Genomic DNA, 24140 nt, shown 5'->3' with positions numbered 1-24140 from the left:
AACCGCAGATACTGCCGTATGATCTGACTTCCTACTCAACGCATCAGCCACTACATTAGCTTTTCCCAAGTGATAACTGACGATGCAATGTAGTCCTTGATCAACTCAAGCCACCGTCTCTGCCTCATATTCAACTCCTTCTGCGTGAAAAAGTATCTGAGGCTCTTATGATTAGTGAAGATCTCGCACCGCACACTATACAAGTAGTGTTGCCAGATCTTCAGTGCATATACAATAGTAGCTAATTTCAGATCGTGTGTAGGGTAATTCTTCTTATGATCTTTCAGTTTCCAAGAAGCATAAGTAATAACCTTACCCTACTGCACAAGCACACAACCCAAACCTTTCAGAGATGCGTCGCTATAAATCACAAAACCGCCATCCCTTGAAGGAATGGTCAAAACTGGAGCAGTAACCAGTCGGTGCTTCAACTCAAGAAAGCATTGCTCGCAAACACTGGTCTATTCAAACTTCACCCTTCCTTGGTTAAATGTGTCAGAGGTCGAGAAAATTTAGAGAAACCCTCTACAAACCGACGATAATAACCCGCCAGTCCTAGAAAACTCCGAACCTCCTGCATACTCTTTGGTTTTACCCAGTGGAACACCGCTTCAATCTTGCTAAGATCAATTGAAATATTGCCTTTAGACACTACATGGCCTAAAAATGTGACATGATTTGACTAGAACTCACACTTCTTTAGCTTGGCATACAACTTCCTCTCTCGTAGAATCTGTAGCACCAACCTCAAATGGTTTTCATACTCTTCCGAACTTCTTGAGTATACCAGAATGTCATCTAATATACCACTACGAGCTGGTCCAGGTACTCATGGAAAACCCTATTCATCAGATCCATGAACATTGCCGGAGCATTCTTCAGCCCAAAAGGCATAATTAAGAACTCATAGTGGCCATATCTGGTGCAAAAAGCAGTCTTTGCAAGATCCTCAGATCGAACCCTCACCTGATGATACCCTGACCATAGGTCAATCTTTGAAAAGACCCGCGTTTCCTAAAGCTGGTCAAAGAGATCATCAATATGAGGTAATGGGTAACGGTTCTTTACAGTCACTTTGTTGATCTCACAGTAATCAATGCACATATGCATACCCGTCCTTCTTCTTCACAAACAATACTGAAGCTCCCCAGGTCGAAACACTCGGTCGGATGAAGCGCTTGTCTAGTAATTCCTGCAACTGCCCCTTCAATTCTTGATGTTCTACTAGAGCCATCCGGTATGGAGCTTTAGAGATAGGTGCCTCGCCAGGCAGCAACTCTATTGCGAACTCCACCTCACTATCCGGAGGTAAACAAAGTAAATCTTCTGGAAACACATCTAGAAACTCGTTGACTACCCGAATATCCTCAAGTCTCAACTCATCCCGCGGCGGTTCCTTCACATAAGCTAGGTATCCCTGACACCCGTCCAACAGTAACCTCCTTGCCTGTAATACCGATAGAACCTGTGGCATCGAACGCACACACGATCCCATGAATTCAAACTCTTGCTCCCTAGGAGGTCTGAAAACTACTACCTTCCTACGACAGTTGATTACAACATAATTGGAGAACAACCAATCCATCCCCAAAATGACATCAATCCTTGACATATCGTATATCATAAAATTTGCCGATACCAGCCTTCCCTGAATTAACACTGGGTAGTTTGCTAACATCCTCCTACAAAATGATATACTCCTAGCCAATGTAGCAATAGATAACACCTCGTTCATGACTTGGGTCTCAACCCCACACAGTTTATGGGTCGCACCAGAATCAAACAAAATGGAAGCTTTATTTGAAAGCAATAATAAGGTACCTGTCACTATGTTCCCTGTATGTTCAGCATTTGCTGGAGTAAGAGAGTATACTCTAGCTGGAGCAGTATTCGCTTGGATAGCTCCTTGAGATATCATATTACTACCCCGGTTCACATTAGATGCACGAATCTCTTGCTTCGGTACACGACAATTACGAGCCATGTGGCCTGACTGGCCACAGTTGTAGCAGTTACCCCCAAATGACTGGCACTCGCCCTTGTGCCATCTGAGGCACTTGGTACAACGATCCTATGTCTGAATCGCCTAAGTACCCTAGCGCTCGATATTCTGATGGTAACCTAAGCCCTCGTTCCTCTTCTTCCTTGATCCCTGACGAGATCCTGACTGAGAACTAGAAGGTACCGACCTCTTCTTCGATTCCTGATCCACCTCATCCTCTCAGATGCCAGTCTCGATCACCGTGGCCTTATCCACCAAAACCAAGAACTCACGGATCTGAAGCATACTCACTAGCCTGCAGATATCCTTCCTTAAACCCTTCTCGAACCTCTGAGTCTTCTTGTACTCGCTCGAGATCAAACACAGTGTGAAACGGGACAACTCTATATACCGAACCGCATACCCTGCACCGTCATATCTCCCTACGACAGAGCGAAAAACTCATCCACCTATGCGTCACGAGTGGAGGCCGAGAATTATCTCTCAAAGAATACCTCCTTGAAACGGCTCCAAGACATCTTTGAAACTCCGGCTCTCTGCTTCTCTAACAGATTCACGACAGTCCACCAACGCCTCGCCTTCCAAGACAGTTGGAAGGTAGCGTATAGGACTCTCTGCTCATCTGTACAATGGAGGACTTCCAGAATCCTCTTGGTCTTCTCAACCCAGTCTTTTGCCATCATCGAGTCAGGTCCTCCCGAAAACATCGGAGGATGCATATGTGTGAACCTCGATGGTGCACCCCGTAGCAATAGGAGAGCATACGTGTATCCTAACACTTGGCCCAATCTGCAGCAGAACCTGCCTCGTCAAACCCCGAGGCATTGAAGGGGACTCATCACTCGCAGTCTCTTTGGAGCCACCTCCAAGTTATTATCCTTGGGCTCCATTCTGAAAATACAATAGGAACCTATCGGCATTCCTATGCAAATACAGTTAACATAATTTATCTACAACAAATCATGTTATCTACCCCCTGCTTGGTCCAAGTCTGTCCTATCACACCGACACGAAAGTTATCAAAGGTCTGCCCTGCTTTTACTGAAATTGTCATTCCAGGAAAAACACGGAATACCATCGACAAGTCTCGGTCTAGTAACAAAACAACCCGCAACCCACTTTACCCATTTCCAACATCCTATCTCTGGTACGTACACACAGATATGTCTAATCAAGTCTACAATACCTAACAACTTGGTTTGCTTTGATACCAAGCTGTCATGCCCCGAACCCAAAAGTGGGACCCAGGGGTAAATTAGTAACCTAACCTGCTCCTGTATCATACAAAACCAATGACACAACATAATGGATGAGGGTCCGACCCCGTAAGGTTCCTAGGCACCCTATACATATCCATATACAATCATATACACAGTGAAAAAATGGTCTTTCTATACATATACAGTACCATACCAGAGTCCAAAGATAAAAACGGAGTCTAGGCTCCATACATACAACAAACATCCAGGTGCCAAACATACCCCAAAATGGCAACCCGCAAAACAAAAGTCGTAGCACTTACCCAAGCGCTACCCGCAGTACACCGGCCACTATGCTCCCAACACCTAGACGCTAGTTTGGTTACTCGAAGGACCTATAAAATATATACATACAACAGGGGTGAGACACATATTAGTAAGGCAAACACAGGTTACATTGGTGTGTGGCATTCGGGTGTTATCATGACAGCAAAATATAAACAGTTAAATGCAATTCTAGTATTTTCAAAATACAGTGCCAGTACAGTGCATACACGCACACACACGCATACGCACACCCATGATCTGCCCGGTGCCATCACACCCCTCGGCCCATAGCCGGCCCGTGATACATGGCGCCACTGGTACATGGCTTTGTCCCAGGCTCCCATGGCATCGTACCGGCGCAAACTGGTGGATCCACACCTTTCGGTGATCTACCGGTAAGGCTCACGCCCTCGGATATAGAGCTGGACGCTCTTGCCAACCATGGCCTAGCGATTTCATATGCCCACGAATATAGAGCTGGACACTCTTTCAGTACCTGGAACAACTCGGAACCCAGTTCCTATTGCATTTCAACAAAACACAACCATGCATGCTCATATAACCAAACAAACCTCACCTATTTGGTAATCCGAAAATCATGTTTTCCAATTATATACAGGTTAAAACAAAGTCAAGGCACGACCATCTCTATTACACAGTATAAATCACAATATACAAATGGTTTTCAACAAAACTAGGGATGCAACCCAATACCCCCTTTTCCCCAAAACTGTAACATGAAAAACCCATAATTTTACCCATAAGATCCCTCCAAATGAGTAACCAAAACATACACAAGACCGTGAACCACAGTTCTACCGAGTTCGATTTAAAAAATAACCAACATAAACTGTATTCCCTTACCTTTCCCCCAAAAGACCAATCCCGAACTCTACGACTCCTAAACAGTGAATCGAGTTCTTAAAACCTACAAAACACAATACAAAATATACTCACGACTTCATTCTCTACCAAAGTATCAGATCAGAAAAGAAAACCAAGCCTTACCTTGATTTTACTCCAAGACCCAAAAATGCCTAGAATGAGTTTCCAATCCATAGGTTTTGTAGAGAATCCTTCCTTGATCCTCATGGTAACGTCAAATTATCGAATCAGACGATGATCATAGAAGAAATCTAGAGAGAGAGAGTGCCCTTTAAGTTCTAGAGAGAGAGGGAGAGAAAAGTATCTAACTTAGCAACTAAGCAACCCAAAATATCTTTTATACCACCTTTGACTCGGCCGTCCTCATCAACGAAATGGCGACCTCGTTGATGAGGCACTGAAGGCACCTCGTTGACGAGACGGTGACCTCGTTAACGAGTATGAGATTTTGGATTTTCCCAAAACCCCTCGGCTTCTCCTCATCGACGAGCCTCTAAACTTTATCGACGAGCAGCACAAGGCCTTCGTTGACGAAGCTTGCTCAAATTCCAATTTTACCCTTATCTTAATTATTTAAATTCATATATTACAGTTTGGGTTCTTACACTGTATCTCATACATATATCATAAATCATTACAAAATCTATGTTTCGCTCTTTCCACACAATTTTAATAGTAAAATTCATGTGTCTTATAAAATAACCCAACCTACTTTTAACATTCATATATTAAAAATATACCTTAAAGTTCTCACATAATTATCCTGGAAATAATTTCCACTTTCATCATTCCATTTTCACATATACATATCTACTAAAACATCCCTAGGCTCAGAAATCATCATTTCTCCGGTTGGAATTTTAACCCGTAAATAACATAAACATATACATAACTAAGTTATCCACTTTTTTTGAAAAAAACCTAGTTTAATATAAAATTCTTCCTTACCCGGCCTCTTGAACTACACCCGCAGGATCCCGATAAAATGCCTGCGGTGCTCCCCCAAACCCTGAAATTTCATTCCTAGTATAATTAATTTACCTCCACAATAATTTTCATATTTTACTTTCTAGAACCCATATGTAACATATATGCATTTATTCATCATTCCAAACTTACCCCGGAACTCCAAACTAAAAATCCTAGTTTAAATCCATTAGCCCCAAACAAACTATTAATTCAACATTTCTCAACCCATGAACCTTAAATAAAGCTTTAAAATCCCCATATCCAGGATTCCTAACCCTTACCTCAAATTTGGGATAATGTCCAAGTACTCATAACCAAAATTCTAAACCAGCAGTATTGTAGAGAATCAAGCCAAGAGTACCATGGCCTCTTCCGATCATCAAACCGGTGAGAATCGGGCCCAGAAAATTATAGGGAAGGAGAGATGGCCATGGAGGAGTGAGATTTGAGAGAAAGAAAGCGAAGGCTTCTATTTGCAGATTGCCAATTCCAACTTCAAATTCCAATTTGATTAGATTGTATGTAATAGTGCAATCTTACTAACCCACTAACCAATTTAATAATATTATATCTAATATTATATCATATAACTCCAATTTCATTTACTTTCTTTTTAGATTGCTTACAACCAAAGCCCACTAACATATTATATTGTTATTTATACAATATCTACTTTAACTACTACATGCAATGTAACGTCCTAGCCCTTTATACGGACCCAGGTCACACTCATTCATACATAATACCTATACCTGTTCAAGATATGTAAACAACCCACCCTTAACAGGGACATACGGGTGTAAAACATACATAATCATGATGTAAATGTCGCGGAAAAATATAAGCATCCATTGGGATTTCTACTAGCCTTAACTAGAGTTTACTAATACATCAATAATTTACATATATTTGGACTTAGAATAATCGTCATATTACAACCCTCCAAAAAGGACTTTCATCAAGTTTAATACAAGGTTTATATGCTTACGTAAGCTAACCAAAATAACGTCCCCAGTCTCTTTATCTACTAGGACCGACGCACGGACGGACCTGAAAACAAAGGTTGTAAGATAGGGTGAGACACCTCTCAGTAAGGAAGAAGGAGTTACAACAGTGTGTGACTGCATACATGTATATTTTCATTCAACATCTGGAATATAAATCAAATATTTTCAATACAGTAATGCATCAGGTATATCATTGTTCATATTACAAAATTCCCACATCTGTCTTTCGACCATTTAATGATTTATCAAATGAACAATAGCAAAATATCCCTATAACCAGTTTTACCCCGTGGCTCGGGTTGTGCATTGATACTCGTCCAATGCCCTGTTTGTGCAGGCACTGTCGAGTACCTACTTACGATCCGACTACCTCCATTGGCCCAATATCAGCCAATGGTTTCACCCTGCTAGCCGACCATCTTAGTACCCACATCGTTTAGTATGTGTGGTTGCACGTGTACATCTAGCTACGATATCGCGCCATATCATATAACAGTAGTTTATTTCAACTCTACAAAGAAAGTATTTTTCAACCCTATATCAATAGTATAGATATAATCCTAGCGGGTTCAAATCGGTGTCTTTGCACTCAGTTTACCCCTCTTTGTTTACTGATGCGGCTCAGTGTATCACCAGCCTTTGTTTATCACATTGTCAGTAAAACAAATTGGAATTTCATTCCCATATTCTATATCAATAATATAGAAAATACATTCATTTCCATTTTAACATATATCACACAAGTTTAATACAAAAACCCGCTAAATGATAGAAATTCAATATACATAGTTTAACTGAATAAATAAAGGATTCGAGCCTCTCCTACTATAGTATAAACACAAATAAAAAATATTTGTAAAATTTGGAGATCATACGTCGAAATCCTCGTTTTTACCAAAAATCGTAAAATTGTCAAACCAGCATTTCTACTCGATAGAATTTGACAAATAAGCAGTTAAATCATACATAATAACATAAACTAGTTTTTTAGCGGTTTAATTTTCCAAAATTAACTGTTGTAATCAAGTTCCCCTTACCTTATACTTGACATGAAAGTTCGTATGAAAACGGTCCAAATCAACAACCCGAGATCCTGAAAACCTAAAACCACAGAACATCCTTACTATGATTTCTACTGCTATCCAAATATCTAATCAAAATTAGGATCAAATTCCTACCTTGATTCTTGGGAAAACCCGAAACCCTCCGAAACGACGATCCGATCCACTAAAAGTGTAGAGTTTCCTCTTTTGATCCACGCAGTACCCTTCATTTTTAGAAACAGATGACAAACGGTGAAGGATCTTAGAGAGAGAGAGAGAGAGAGAGAGAGAGAGAGAGAGAGAGAGAGAGAGAGAGAGAGAGAGAGAGAGAGAGAGAATAAGAGAATTTATAGAATAAAACCTAACTTAGCCCTTAAGTAATCTAAATAAATATCTCCTCCAAGATATTTATATATAAATATCTCAAAATATCTCTATTCAAAATATCTTCTCCAAAATATCTCTTTATTTATTATTTATTTATTATTATTATTATTATTATTATTATTATTTATTTTATATTATTTTTTTAAAATTTTATTATTATTTTTCTCGGGGTCGAGTTACTACAATCTCCCCTCCTTATAAGAATTTCGTCCCCGAAATTCACCAACTACGTCAGTACCAGGAGTTGGAGTGCCTCCGATAATGACAACGAGGTTAGGCACAGGCAAATCTGCTGCTAAATATCGTTATGATGAGCTCGAGGAACAGTTAAGAGCTATTGAAGGGACCCATGCGTCCAACTCCGTCAATCCTGCAGGCCTTTGTTTGGTGCCCAAGGTAGTGTTTCCCTCAAAATTCAAGGTTAGACTTTGAAAAGTTTGATGGGACCCAATGTCCTCAAACCCATCTGTGGCTGTATTGTCATGCAATGGCAGCTTACTTTGATGACGAAAGGTTAATGATGTGTTGTTTTAAAAGTAGTGTAATCGGTACGGCAGCTAGGTGGTATTTCCACCAAGATAGGGCGTAGATTCACACATGGGGTGATCTGACCAATGCTTTCATAGCTTAGTATCGCCATGTTATGGAGATGGCGCTAGATCAAATGACCTTGTTGGAAATGGAGAAGAAGCCCACGGAGACCTTTAGGGAATACCCCTACAGATTGCAAGATGTGGTAGTTCAAGTAGATTCCCCTATAGGTGACCGGGAAGCTATTACTTTGTTTATGAGCACACTAAAAGACCCATATCAGGGACATCTTCAGGGAGAAACTACCCATGATTTCATGGATACAGTGGCCGCCAGAGGAAGGATCGAGGCCGATATCGAGGTAGGCCAGGTCAAGGACAGTAATACTGAGACTGGTCCAAGTAGGAAGTGGACAAATAAGAAAAAAAAGAAGAAACTCAAATGATTCATGGATAGCCCAATTAGAGGAACCAATACACAAAAAGCCAGAACCAGTGGCCTAGAAGAAATTTTTTAGTTGAACCCACTATGAACTAAGCAACGTATACAGGTGCCAGGCCCTAGTTTGTGGCCCCCTTGCCCACGCCTGCCCGAAAAAACATGTCGGCACACCTGAACTTGCAAAAAAACGCAAGGAATACACCTAGGTACTTTTGAAAGGTGGATCCCCATGGCTTACGCTAAATTGTTCCCTCAATTGTTGTAAAGAAGGATGATATCGATCGTTCCCGAGATTCCTGTTACCAATCCTCCCCCACACTGGTATAATCATAAAGCATGCTATGCATACCACGCCAATTCTCCTAGCCATGCTATTGACCAATGTTGGGATTTCAAGCATAAAATGTAAGATCTGAGGGATGTAGGCTGGCTGGCATTCGAGGACAAGCAGCTGGGGATTCAAGAAAACCCCTTGCCAGATCACGGAGGAGATAATGTGGGGATTTTTGAAGGAGCCGGGGGGAAATCAGAAAAGGAACTGGAACGAATGACACTGGACTGAGTATATGGCGAACTAACGACAATTGGCCTAGTAGAACAAAAGGCCACTTGTCTTGAAGGCACCCCTTGCGTGTGCCAGAATTTGGTAAACAGATCTGTTTAGCGGTGTGGAACTTTCCAAGCTTTCTTGAGCAGGTTGATTGATAGAAAATGTGTAGAGATCGGTTATATTTAGAAGGAGGGATAAATATCCACTATTGGGGAACATGAGCCAGAGCATCCCTAATACACACGTTGGCCCTTCATTCCTATTATAAAGAAGACACTCCATACCCTGGAGGCACCTACTCGACTGATAATCTCCATTCCCCGACCGTTCCCATACAAGAGCGACAAAGCAGTGCCATGGAAATATGATTGTTAGGCCCACATTTAGGGAGACACAAACAACGTAGTAAGGGTAAAAGGAGTAACACGTAGTGGAAGAGTCAATACGCTAGAATGACTAGAGAAGCCGAACTCAGGAAAGGCAAGGGAACCAAGTGGAAGCCTCAAGAAGCCCATGTTGCCACAAGAGGCCGGATAATTTATAAAGCTGATTAAGCACAACGAGTATAGTTTTGTCGATCAGCTAAACAAAACGCCAGTACATATCTCTATTCTCTCTTTGTTGATGAATTCCGTAGTACAGTAGGAGGCCCCTTTGAAGATATTAAACCAGGCTTACATTCCCCAAGACATCAGTATTAACAACTTCAATCATGTGATTAGGAGCTTAGCAATGACCAATTACATGGCTTTTACCAATGAAGAAATTCTGCTAGAGGGGAGGGGGCATAATAGAGCACTACACATATCTGCCAAGTGCAAGGATCACATGATAGTGCGAATTCTGATTGACAATGGGTCTTCACTAAATGTTATGCCAATGGTCACATTACAAAAATTTCCTATGGACGGCTCATATGTTAGATAGAACAATCTAGTGGTGAGAGCCTTTGACGGAACCCGTCGGGAATCAGTAGGGGCCATCGAGATCCCACTGCAAATCGGGCCAATGGTTTTTGACGTTACCTTTCAAGTTATGGACATCAATACATCGTATAGTTGTTTGCTGGGGAGGCCTTGGATTCATAATACCGGGGCAGTTGCATCGTCATTACACGAGAGGGTGAAATTTGTTGTGGAAAACAAGCTGGTCTACGTATACGGCTGAATCGATGTAATGATCACCAAGCCCTCTTCCACCCCCTATGTCGAAGTTGTAGAAGAAGCGCTTGAAGTCTCATTTTGAGCACTCGAGGTTATCAATGCCATAACCATAATGGAAGGATTCCCCATCCCTCAACCTTGGATTTCCCCCGCAGCATGTATGATGGGCACGAAAATGATCAGGCAGGGATACTGCCTAAGAAAGGGGCTTGGAAAGCGCTTGCAAGGGATCAAAAGGCCACTACTTCTCAAGGAAGCAAAGGACAGGTATGGCCTCAACTACGTATCCACTTTCGCAAACTGAAAGAAGAAAGCTGTGGAAAAAAAATGCGAAGGATGGAGAAGCTTACCAGGGAAGCAAGTTTCCATTTGGAATTGATTGTCCCGTCCATTGATTAGACCTTTGTGAAGAGCAATTAGTTCAACCTTGAAGCAGAAATGAAGCAGTTAAGCATATCGGTGATTAATTCAGAGGATTCCGTAAATGCTACAAGCCAATGGGTCTACCAGTTACTCGCCGAAACAAAATTGAGAAACTACGATGCTGCTGACTATCCCACCTTCATCGTGTAAATTTTTTTATCTTATCTTGTTTTAAATCTTCTTATTTTCATTTTGATTTGTAATCAAAGACAATTTGGTCCCAGAAAATGTTTCTTATTTTAATGAAATGGATTATGTGTTGATTGCTGTCTCTTGTTTCTTGAGATCCATTGTAAAAGGTGTGTTTGCTTTAATTTTGTGCAAGTATAGGGAAAAAGAAAACACCAATACACATGAGTTATGTGTTGATGTTAAATATGAAAACACAGTTCAAGAGGCCAAAATGGAGGAAGAAAAACTCGATCTACTAAAATGGAAAGCATGTTAAAATCTAATGAAAAACCTACTATAACCAATAGTGATCCCACTGTTACGATCAACTTGGGGACCGAGGAGGAACCAAAGCAAGTGAAGATTGGAGCACTATTAAGGGGTGGAGAGAAAGATGAAATGGTAGACATCCTGAAAGAATATCAGGATTTTTTCGCATGGTCATACCCAGACATGCTAGGCTTAGACACTGATTTGGCACCCATAAGATACCAACTTATCCTGAGTGTAAGCCTGTGAAGAAAAAAATGAGAAGGATGTAGCCCGATATGCTTATAAAGGTAAAGGAGGAGGTCCAAAAGTAGTTTGAGTGGATTCTTGGAAGTAGCCCAGTATCCCGAGTGAATGGCCAATGTGGTCCTAATAATAAAGAAGAATGGGTAAGTGCGAGTATGTGTTGACTATCGGCATCTGAATAAGGCTAGCCCAAAAGATAATTTCTCACTCCCACACATTGATGTGTTGGAGGATAACACAGTGTGGCATGGCTTGTTTTCTTTCATGGATGGATTTTTTGGATATAATTACATTAAGATGGTCCCGTAAGACAAAGAAAATACCACATTCATCACCTTATAGGGGACCTTCTGTTACAAGGTCATGCCATTTGATTTGAAGAACGCAGGGGCCACTTACCAAAAAGCCATGGTGACCCTATTCCATGATTTAATGCATAAGGAGGTAGAAGTGTATGTAGATGATATGATCATCAAGTCACAAGGCAAGGGAAACCACGTGGAAAACCTGGAAAAGTTGTTTAAGCGGCTACGAAAATGTCAAAGTTGAATCTAGAGAAATGTACCTTCGGTGCCACTTCAGGAAAGTTGTTGGGTTTCATTGTGAGCGAGAAAGGGATCGAGATTGATCCATACAAGATAAAGGCTATCCAAGAAATGCGTAGCCCAAAAACCGAAAGGAAAGTGTTGAGTTTCCTAGGCAGGCTTAACTACATTGCTCGATTCATATCCCAATTGACCACCACCTACGAACCCATTTTCAAGATGCTGAGAAAAAATTATCCAGAGAAATGGAACAATGAGTGCTAGGAAGCATTTGAAAAGATTAAATATTATCTTTTGAGTCCCTCGGTGTTGGTCCCTCCGGTGCCAGGGAGCCCGCTCATCCTACACTTGGTTGTATCTGAAAAATCCATGGGTTGTGTATTAGGGCAGAATGATGAGTTTGGAAAAAAGGAACGGGCCATTTATTACCTAAGCAAGAAGTTTATGGAGTATGAGTCCAAATACTTGGAGTTGGATAAAACCTGTTGTGCTTTGGTATGGGTGGTTAGCAAGTTGAGGCAGTGCATACTATACCACACAACATGGCTAATCTCCAAGATGGACCCTATAATGACCTCAAATTCCTTAACATAAAATGTAACATAATAAATAGAAAATTCAACCTGAACCAGTGGGTAACGGGGACACTTGTCAATCACAGCGGAAACCTAAGCAGCAGCAAATATAAAAACTAAATCATTCATCCATAAACATAACACTAGAGTTTACTACAACATCATCAAGCTGTACTTTATTACATCCTCATAAACATTAAAATAACTCTAGGGTCAAACACAAAATAACTCTGACCCTAGTACAAAAACTTACCCTCCTAATGGGGTAATAACACTGACTCAATGGCGGACACGACCCGCCGGTCACTCAGGGTCTTCTAAAAAATACATTTAGTTCAAGGGTGAGACACTTCTCAGTAAGGGAAAATAAACTAAATACAGCTGTGTGGCAACATGAACATTTAATACAATTATACATATACAGTACATTTCATATATCAGTAAGCATTCATCATAAGATACTAAATTCTCATGTACTTTCATATTTCTTAATAAATCATAACGTACATAAAACATTTGTTATAACTGATAATATTGAAAACATACCCAGGATGAATAACAAGCTAATGTCATGTATTACCCCCCATGATGAGTTGTGTAGCCCGAAGGTAGGATCCGACAATGACTGACCGACCACTACCGAGTCAAATCTGTCTGTAAGTACGATGAGCACACCACACCCTGGTCCGGACTGTTAGGTGGACGTTCACACTCTACTAAAAGCCACATCGACTATCCATCTCCCACTCCCTCGTGGGGTGGTTTGCACTAATCTGAACATAGATATCTGATCTATATAGCTACGGTACCGAGCTCCTGAACTAAACTAAACTAACATCCGGGTTCTGATAACATATAGTACATGATTATATAGCATCTTTTATAATTACGGCCTCGTGCTGAACATATCATAATTATGGCCTCGTGGCGAACATATCATAATCACGGCCTCGTGCTGAACATATTATAATTACGGCCTTGTGCCGAATATATCATACACATATACATCATTCTGAAAATAATCATTTTATCAAGCATTTATTAGAATCATGCTGTACTGTATACTTTCATAACTTCTCTAATCATGCTGCATTTACATCATTATCATATCATAATATTTTTTCACGTAAAATAATATTCATGCCACACATTTTCTGTATAAAATTATACATTGTATTCTAAAAATCATGGTTTTTGGCAGCTCATACATATATACACATTTCAACATAATAACAGTATTTTTCCCAAACATGAATTAATTCCATAATATTCAAATATCATGCATATTTTCAAGAAATCAGTTTGCTCATAAATAATAGTAATTTGAGCGAAAGTATCTGCTTTAATTTATTCCCTTACCTGTCTACTGAGAAAGCCCCCTAAAATATCCTGGTCTAACCCCCGTAGGATTTCCTGATCAATTCCCTGAAACTGAAAACTCCAAGTATTAAACTTCAGTATTTCTATATGTACATCGTTTCTTATAACTATCATAAGATCAAATTTGGCTCAAAAAGCCTTACCTCAACCTAGGGATGATTTCCATCTTACTTTCACCAATGATCTGCTCTGGCAGATTTGGAGATAACTTCCCTAGGAGTGTCGTGGTGACTTCGGATTGTCGATCCGGCGTAAATCTGGCCCAAAATTGAAGAGAGAGAGAAGAGAGATTGCTTAATAGTGAAGATAAAAATCCAAATTTTTTTTGTATTTATAGAACTGGATTCATCGACGAGCCACGTCATTCGTCAACGGAGCTTTTAATAATTTCGTCGATGAAATTCAGTCCTCGTCGACGAAATTCAGTTGGCTCAAAACTCTCTCGGTATTTCTTCATCGACGAAATTTAGTCTTCGTCAACGAATTCTCTTAAACCCTCGCCGACGAATCCCTTGTGTTCTTCGACAAGTCCTTTAGAAATTTCTTTTCCTCTGTATTATTTAAATTCCATTTTTATTCGGGTTGTCACAGACTCGATCAAGTATGTCTTTGAAAAACCAGGAGTAACTAGTCGGGTAGCTCATTGGAAAATGTTATTGACCAAATACGATATAACTTTTGTGAGAAGGAAGGTGATCAAAGGGAGTGGCATAGCCAAGTATCTAGCAGAAAGGACTGTGGAAGATTACCAACCCATGGAATTCGATTTCCCAGATAAAAATATTGATTTAGTGAACCAAACGGAGGAAGATCATGAAGGATGGACCATGCTGTTTGATGGGGTAGCAAATGTATGGGGACACAGAATAAGGGCAGTGCTAATATCCCCAGAGGGAAAACACTACCCTGTCTCGGCCAAACTTACCTTCCCCTGTATTGGGTTTGCAAGCTGCCAAAGATCGAGGCATCAAAGAATTAACCGTTAAATGGGATTCAACTTTGGTGATTCATCAATTGACTCGGGAATGGGAGACACGAGATTCAAAGTTGATACCATACCAAGAATAATCCAAGAGTTGATCAAGGAGTTTGACCAGATCAGCTTTTACCACTTACTTTGGGAAGGCAATTTAATCTCTGATGCCCTAGCCACGTTGGCCGCCTTGATAAAAGTTGAACCGGGGATAGACATTGAGCCCATTCGTATAAGGATTCTGTCAGAACCGGCCTACTGTGCAGTAACCAAAGAATTCGATGGAAAACCATGGTTTTATGAAATTAATACGTACCTCCAAAAGCGAGAATATCTCGAAGGAGCCTCTAGTAATGATCAGAAGATGATAAGGAGACTATCCATGGGGTTTTTTTTGGATGGAGAAGTTCTCTACACAAGGAACCATGACATGACCCTCCTATATTGTGTGGAAGCGCAAAAAGCAAAGCAAATTATGAAAGAAGTCCATGAGGGTGTTTGTGGTACCCATGCCGGAGGTCACTTGCTGACATGGAAAATCCTCAGAAGTGGGTACTATTGGATGACCATGGAAAGGGATTGCATAGAATATGCTCGAAAATGCCACAAGTGCTAGATTTAGGGAGACCGCATACTAGTTCCATCGGCCCCGCTCCAAGTTTTGTCTGCATCCTGGCCTTTTTCAGCATGAGGGATGGATATGATTGGGCCGATAACCCCAAGGGCTAGCAACGAGCATCGGTTCATTTTCGTGGCAATTGACTATTTCACCAAATGGGTAGAAGCACTATTATACGCCAATGTTACTCAGAATGTCATTAGCCATTTCATAAAGAGAGAATTAATCTGCAGGTATGAGATCCCAGAGAGAATAATCTTGGATAATGCCAAAAACCTAAATAATGAAGCGATGGCCAGGTTGTGTAGTGAGTTCAAGGTTAGGCATCACAACTCGGCTCCTTATAGGCCGCAGATGAGCGAGACAGTTGAAGCAGCTAATAAGAATATCAAAAAGATTTTGGAGAAGATGACCGAAACTTATAAAGATTAGCACAAGAAGCTCCCTTTTGCTTTGATGGCCTACCGAACCACAATTCGAACCTCCACAGAAGCCACTCCTTTTTCTTTACTGTATGGAATGGAGCAGTAATCCCGGTTGAAGTTGAGATTCCTTCTTTAAGGGTCCTAAAAGAAGCAGAATTGACCGACGTCAAATGGGTACAGTCCAAATACAATCAGTTGAACCTGATTGAGGAAAAGAGAATGATCGCCATAGCTCACGGGCAATTATACTAGAGAAGACTGATGAGGGCATTCAATAAGAAGTTGCGACCCCGATAGTTTCAAAAGGGGGACTTGGTGTTAAAAAAGATTCTACCAATCCATACATACCCACACAACAAGTGGACGCCCAACTTTGAAGGGCCTTACGTAGTGAAGAAAGCATTTTCCGGAGGCGCCTTGTTGTTGGCCGATATGGACGGGACCGATTTCTTGCACCCCACTAATTCAGAAGCTGTAAAGAAATATTTTGTTTAAAGGCCTTTGTAAACTTTCAAAATAATTCAATGAAATATGATGTTTATTCCATCGATGTTTTGTCTCCTCAAGTTTTGAATAAATGATTGATGGCCATTTTTGGCCGACCAATTTTCCCCTAAAAAATCAGACATTTGTTTACCACTGGGAATACCCTTTGAGCTTGAAAATTAAGCCATTTTATTCAAAAATTCATTTTCCAAAAATCAAACTGGGTTGGGGTTTTTAAGGTTCTGGAAAATCATACAAGACGACAATGAAACCCCAAAATGATAGTAGGCCATTTGTTAGCTACCCAGAAAAACCAGAAGAAAAAAAAACACCCTTTGCTATCCTTGTTAAGCCTGAAACGTGCAATTCCTTGTTTAACCTGTCAAACGATCATACCCCAAACTAGGGCAATTTGCAAGTTTAGTCCCAAACGAAGTCCAAGAAAAAATGAAGTCACAATCCTTCCGAAAAAGTGAAATGCAAAATAAAACAAATGAACCAAAGGAAGAATAGAAGCAAACAAGAGAAAGGGACTTTCCACCCAAGTGATCTTTAACCAAAATTACCTTTGAAAATATTGAAAATTTGAGCTTGGTATGTCCATTTCTTCTTGAACCAATATCTAGAGCCTACATTACGGTCCGAATAAAAGACATGACTAGATTAGCACATGTTGCTATCTTAAGTGATTTGTCGGACTCAAAGTTGAGTCTAAACTACGTAATGACCTAATCCTAAAAAGGTACGTAGGCATCTTGTTCAAAGAACAAGTTCGGTCAATATCTTGCAAAAACCCCAACACAAACTAAGGCAGAAAAAGTCATCTCGAGAAAGGAGTCTTGAGCCTTGGTTTCCTATCTTTCTTAGAACCTAAAATTCTAAGCCTATGTTTCATCCTGAGTTCCAAGGACCATCTTGAGATCAAAACATGAGGTTGACAAAACTATGGCTATGGGTAAACACCTTGACAAGAGAGGGTTTTATTTGGTTCCACAACACACCGGGTATGCTTTAATGAATTTGGGGACAATTTATTGAAAAGGGGAAGATCAATTACTTTATGGTTTAGTTTGATAAAGTAACATCAACCTCAATTGACTCAGTGATATTTGTGTAAATTTTTCCCATCAAGATAGCATTTGCAAATAGCAAAATATCTTTTGTACATATTGACCTCTTGATTTAACAAATTGATGACATGCATGCATAAGTGTTTCTAAAACTTTTTGTCCCAAGGAAGAGGGGATAGTCAAAAGGGCACCAAGATCCAATTACATTCGTCAAGGATGAAGGAATAATTAAAATGGCTAAGAGAAGTCACATTTACGATGTAATGCCCCAAACCCTTAAACCCGGGTCCAGCGCGTTATACGTGATAAAATCCCTGATAATCCATAATCCATGATATACGCAGCGGAAAATATAAACATAATCTCCATATAATATAAAAATCATAATCAATAATACCAGAGTTTACAACCTCTATATAACATCCATACTATCCATCCAACACCTGCATTACCATAAATACACACCTCTCCAAACATTCTAATATTTTCACAATCATTCATTTTATAACTGACTTAAAACATAATGACATAAAACATAAAATATATACATCCCCAAGTGTTAACAAACATATTCCCTTTCTCTTTATGTTCCTAAAAAACGCTAAATACCCTCGAGCTCCCTAAGCTCGACCTCGAGGATGTCCTGAAAAAGAAATAATCATATTCGGGTGAGACACATCTCACTAAGGGAATAAGTAATATATTAAACACAGCATGTGGCTAACATGAGGTATATAAATATAATTTTAATAACATGTGTAAAGCATTTTCATAAACTTTAAAATCATTCTCTGAATCTAAACAATCACACGCAAAGGTTTAACCCACGAGATTACCCAAGGATAGGGGTGATTACCCGCCTATACAAATAGCACTCCTCTGCTCTAATACTCGGGCAACCCTAGGGCCACAACTAAAGCATACCAGGGCACTCACCTTACTCAGTAAGCCCTCAAGAGCAAGATTGATCTCGTACTCACATAGTTCAACAATAGCTTACCGGCAAAGGCCCTAAGAATAGGGAAATCCACCCGCCCATACAAGTAGGTTCCCTCTGTCCTAGTACGTTATGCAGCTACTGCCACATCTAAAGCGACTAGTGCACTCGCCTTTCTCAACAAGCCCTCAGGCAAAGAGTTTGCCTCGCCCAACTGTAACATGTTCTACATACGTAGATACTTCTAATATCACAATACATTATTCCTTTCTATCATTATTCAATCATACACATCTGTTCATGTTCATAGCTTAAGCATTGCATTTCATTGTCATTACATAACATTTTCATTTCATTTCCTTTGTACTACAGCTGGTCTTTAGCCCTCATCAGTTAGTCTACAACTCCTTTTAGCTGTCATCAGTTAGTTTACACAGAAGTGTGCTAGATCTGCTAACATGACTATCTTTTAGCTATCTTACGTTTACATGGTTGCATTTAACATACACAAGCAACATAGTCCAATTCATATTTTATTCTCAATGCTTTACTTACTTAGCCTACATATCATACATTTAATATATATTTGTACAGAATCTCATGCCACACAATTTAACAATAAAATTCATATATATTCCTGTAAAATAGGCGAACCCACATTTAACATTTATATGCTGAAAAAACATTTCCATTTCTTACATAATTATCCAGAAAATTCCTTCCACTTTCTTCAGTTCATTTCCACAAATACATAACTAAATAAGTGGTCCTAGGCTCAAAAATCATAGTTTTACATGGTTGGCATTTTAATAATTCACACCAAAACATACATATAATATAACGTAAATTATTAGCTTTACTTTCATAAATTCTGATTTAATATATAATTTCCCCTTACCTGAATTCTCGAACTACACCGATAGGAATCCCACACAGATGCCCGCGATGCTCACTCGGACCCTGATTCAAAAACCCTAGTTCCATTAAATTATTCTTAAATAAAATACCATTTAAATATTTCCTAGGGCCATAAATTCCAAATTATTAGTTATACCCGCAAATATAATCAATTTGCCAAATTTTCCAAATCCCACTCTTGCTTTGGAGTGGGGCCTAGAAAACCCAATTGAAAATTTACCCTCGTCAAAATAATGACAATCGCGACTAGGACCACGTGGTGGTGCCTGATCGTTGATTTAATGGCAGATTTAAAGAGAAATTGAGACATTAGGAAAAAATTGCCTTACCCCAGGAATAATACCTAAGGTGCTCTCACGAGAAATCTGCTCCAGTAGAAATGTCAGTAGCGGAATTAGGAATCCAAAGGCACGTTCCGTTTCCCGATCCGCCGCAAATCCATCGAGAAATTGAGAGAGAAAGAGACGGAGACGAAGCGAGCATGGCAGGAGCTGGAAGAACTCTTTGGCGTGAAACTCTCTCTTTTTTGCAAATTCTAATTCAATCTGGATGATAAGCATCCAGATTGATATACAGTATATAATATAATATATTATATTATATCCTTTTTTATAAACATATATATATATATATATATATTATATAATAACTTACATGTATATATACATATATATCTTATTTCAATTAGTTTTTTTTTCCTTCATACTATTTCTTTTTATTTATTTATTTAATACATCAATTTAATAATGTTTAACTAATTAATTGATTAATAATTTTAATTAATTAATTAATTATGTTTATTATGTTTATTTATTATTTTTTCTAATTGTTTTTATCATTTTAATTTTTTGGGTCTTTACATACAGGTAATAGGGGCAGACTCCATGATTGATCCTAGTACTAGTACCTTCCCACAAATTGAGATCACGGGTAGGATTAGTGATCGATGGATGCAACTGGGGCAGTCTTTGAATTCCATTACGGTCATGTTCAAGAACCTTCATATCCGAATAAAAGAACAGATGAATGAAATTGGGCCATTTTTCAAGTTCCAGAATGGCCAGCTCAAGTGCTTTCATGACAAAATACAAGTGGGAAATATGGCCAGGACCAGTGAACAAATGGATGAAACTAGGGCAGTTTTTGTGTTTAAAGCCATGCCAAAAATCAAAGTACAGGGCCTTTGATCACAAATGCCCTCGGAAAAAAGCAAATTCATGCATTGTCAAGCATTTCATGCATCTCATGGAAAAGGAAACAAATATAAACATAACACCTCAACATGCATACATATAGCAACATATCCTCGCATTTTGGCACTATTAGGTAGCAGCATGCATCACGTAACATCATCGGTCATATTTGACATAGTTTTTGCATTTGTTGTTGATAAGAACCTTATGGTTAATGGGGGCAAAATTGGCTCAGGTAAGAATCTCATGGATCTTGCACCCGATTGTTCATCCCTAGTGGAGCAACGTTTCAAGGGCTTAAAGCCCCATATCAAAGGATGTTTGCCAAAAGGTCTCAGGATCCTACACCTGATTGATCATCTCTGGCAGGATAACCCTCGTTCAAACCCGAGCACTCATTTCCAAAAAAAAAATCTCGGGATCTTGCACCTAATTGATCATCCCTAGTGGAGCAACCTATTTTTAAGGACTTGGAATCCCACACCTGAGGATAATTTCCAAATTACGAGGCCATACACCTGATTGGTTTTCCCCAGTGAAGTAACCATTTTTCAAACACAAGATTTCATACCTAAATGACCGAAAGTTTTTGGCTTGGGTCATCGAACTCGCTGTGGCTCAAATTATCACATCTGTAGCAAGCCATTTGAGGAAGGTTTTAGCTCGGGTCATTGAACCCTCCGTGGCTTGGATTATCACATTCGTAGCAAGCCATTTGAGGAAAGTTTTGGCTTAGGTCATCAAACCCGCTGTGGCTCGGACTATCACATCCGTAGAAGACCATTTGAAGAAAGTTTTGGCTTAGGTCATCAAACCCGTTGTGGCTTGGATTATCATATCTATAGCAAGCCATTTGAAGAAAGTTTTGGCTCGGGTCATCAAACCCGTTATGGCTCGGATTATAACATTCGTAGCAAGCCATTTAAGGAAAGTTTTGGCTCGGGTCATTGAACCCGCTGTGGCTCGGATTATCACATCCATAGCAAGACATTTGAAGAAGGTTTTGGATCGAGTCATCGAACTCACTATGGATCAAATTATCACATCCATAGCAAGTCATTTGAAGAAAATTTTGGCTCGGGTCATCGAACCCACTGTGGCTCAGATTATGACATCCGTAGCGAGCCATTTGAAGAAATTTTTGGATCGAGTCATCGAACCCGCTGTGGCTGGGATTATCACATCCGTAGCAAGCGGTTTGAAGAAAGTTTTGGCTTGGGTCATCGAACCTACTGTGGCTGGGATTATCACATCCGTAGCAAGCCATTTAAAAAAAGTTTTGGCTCAGATCATCGAACCCGCAGTGGCTTGGATTATCACATCAGTAGCAAGCCATTTGTAGAAAGTTTTGGATCGGGTCGTTGAACCCGCTATGGCTCGGATTATCACATTCGTAGTAAGCCATTTGAGGAAAGTTTTAACTTGGGTCATCGAACCAGCTGTGGCTCGGATTATCACATCCGTAGCAAGCCATACGAAAATTTTTTTGGCTCGGGTCATCAAACCCATTGTGGCTCGAATTATCACATAAGTAGCAAGCCATGTAACGACCTGATATTTAACTGGGTTTTTATTTTTATTTTTTATACTATGACATTTAAAATGCTCTGATACCACACTGGATCAAAACCAATCATCAACCTAAGCAGCGAGAAGTAGAAATCAAATAAACATAACTATATGTAATTATATACAATACCAGAGTGCTAAATTGTTTCCCAAAATATACATATATAACTGTTCCCCAGAAATATCCTCAACTGGCTAGGGCCATACAAAAATACTCCCAAAATACTCACTTTAATATCAAGGCAATACTGAGGCCCCTTTATCTGTGAGCCTCATCTGCTCGCCTACCTGGATCACCTGAAAAATGTTAAAGTAATTAGGATGAGCCAACACTCAGTAAGACAAAATATGCTATTACTAGTGTGTGGCAAATGAGTTACAATACTATGAAAATCTATTGCTATAAAATCATGTATAACTGAACCTGTAAATACAGTACAAGTAATAGAAACCACCCCTATTTTCATGTTGCTTAACATATCTGTATTTTAGGTTTCTACTCAAAATACTTCTAATATATATAAGTATACTTCCTGTCTTTGTAAATCTGTATATACATAATAGTAATTGAAAACTTCCCTGTGGATAACTGTGTGTCATGATTTAACCCCTCATGACAGGGTTGTGCGGTCGGTAGGTGGGATCTACCCTGGCTGGCTGACCAGGGTAAACCACTGTACTCCCTCAGTCAGATTGGCCTCTCTTCAACCCATATATGATGGGGAGCCTGTCCACGTCTGGGAACGATCGACCTACTACCATGTATTATCTAAATAGGTGGTTGCACTCTAAACTAAAATATCTGTAGCTACGGTACCGTGCTTTGTAATTGTATGGTCCAACAGGGTTAGATACTATATAATACATCTCTATATACAACTATCTGATTTACCATGATTCTGAAATAACTGTATTAACCATGACACTGAAATAAACTGTAACTATATCATCTATATTTCTGAACTGAACTGTAATCTGTAAGTCATAGTACTGAAAACTATATAATCATGGTACTGAGAACTGTATAATCATGGTATTCTGTAATTACCATTAAACATAACCATTGGCTGTATATTCTGTAAAATACATCCTGAAAATACTGTAAAACATGTTTCTTTACTATACCCATATCCTCAAGCCACACAGAAATTTTAAACATATTATACATAAATGATAAACTGTATAAATTTCTATCGTGAATAATCATATGATAAAAACGTATAGTTTATACTGAAACATAGTAAAATTGCCTAGCATAGCATGTTTCCCTTACTCATTTTCTGCTAGAAATCCCCTACTATAACGGGTCCAACACCCGCAGGGTTCTCCACTCAACACCCTGAAAACCATAGATCCTAGAACAAAACATTACTATTTCTACGTCTATTACATTTCTTACAACTGTTGAAAATTCAAATTTCGAATAAAAGACCTTACCTTGGATTTGGGATGAATCCCAACTTCGTTCCACCAACGAGACGCTCTGGCAGACTTTGAGAGAACTCTGCCAGGAAGATTGTGGTGGCCTCAAATTGTCAATCCGGCGACTGACGAGGCCAGAATTGAAGAGAGAAGAGGGAGAGGCCGTAGGAGAGAGAGAGAGAGAGAGAGAGAGAGAGAGAGAGAGAGAGAGAAGAGAGAGAGGCGCTGATTTTCTGTGATTGAAATGAGTTTTGGGCTATTTATACTACGGGCTTCGTCGATGAGCCACGTCATCTCGTCGACAAGTCCTTAAGTAATTTTTTCGACGAATCTTACCTTTCGTCGACGAAATTCAGAGTAGCCCAAATTCTTCTCTCGATATTTTCTTGTTAACGAAACCCCTGTGTTTGTCGA

General features: G+C 39.6%; 1 protein-coding gene across 1 annotated transcript; it reads left to right on the top strand.

Annotated features, from left to right (window-relative positions):
- The first annotated feature begins 15100 nt into the window (after positions 1-15100).
- On the top strand, positions 15101-15703 carry LOC131143826 (uncharacterized). Its single transcript, XM_058092196.1, has one exon. The coding sequence runs from the start codon at positions 15101-15103 to the stop codon at positions 15701-15703; it is 603 nt and encodes a 200-aa protein (XP_057948179.1).
- The last annotated feature ends 8437 nt before the right edge of the window (positions 15704-24140 follow it).

Source organism: Malania oleifera, chromosome 12 (genome assembly GCF_029873635.1).
Source record: "Malania oleifera isolate guangnan ecotype guangnan chromosome 12, ASM2987363v1, whole genome shotgun sequence".
Lineage (NCBI taxonomy): Eukaryota > Viridiplantae > Streptophyta > Magnoliopsida > Santalales > Ximeniaceae > Malania > Malania oleifera.
This window is presented reverse-complemented; position numbering and strand designations above follow the sequence as displayed.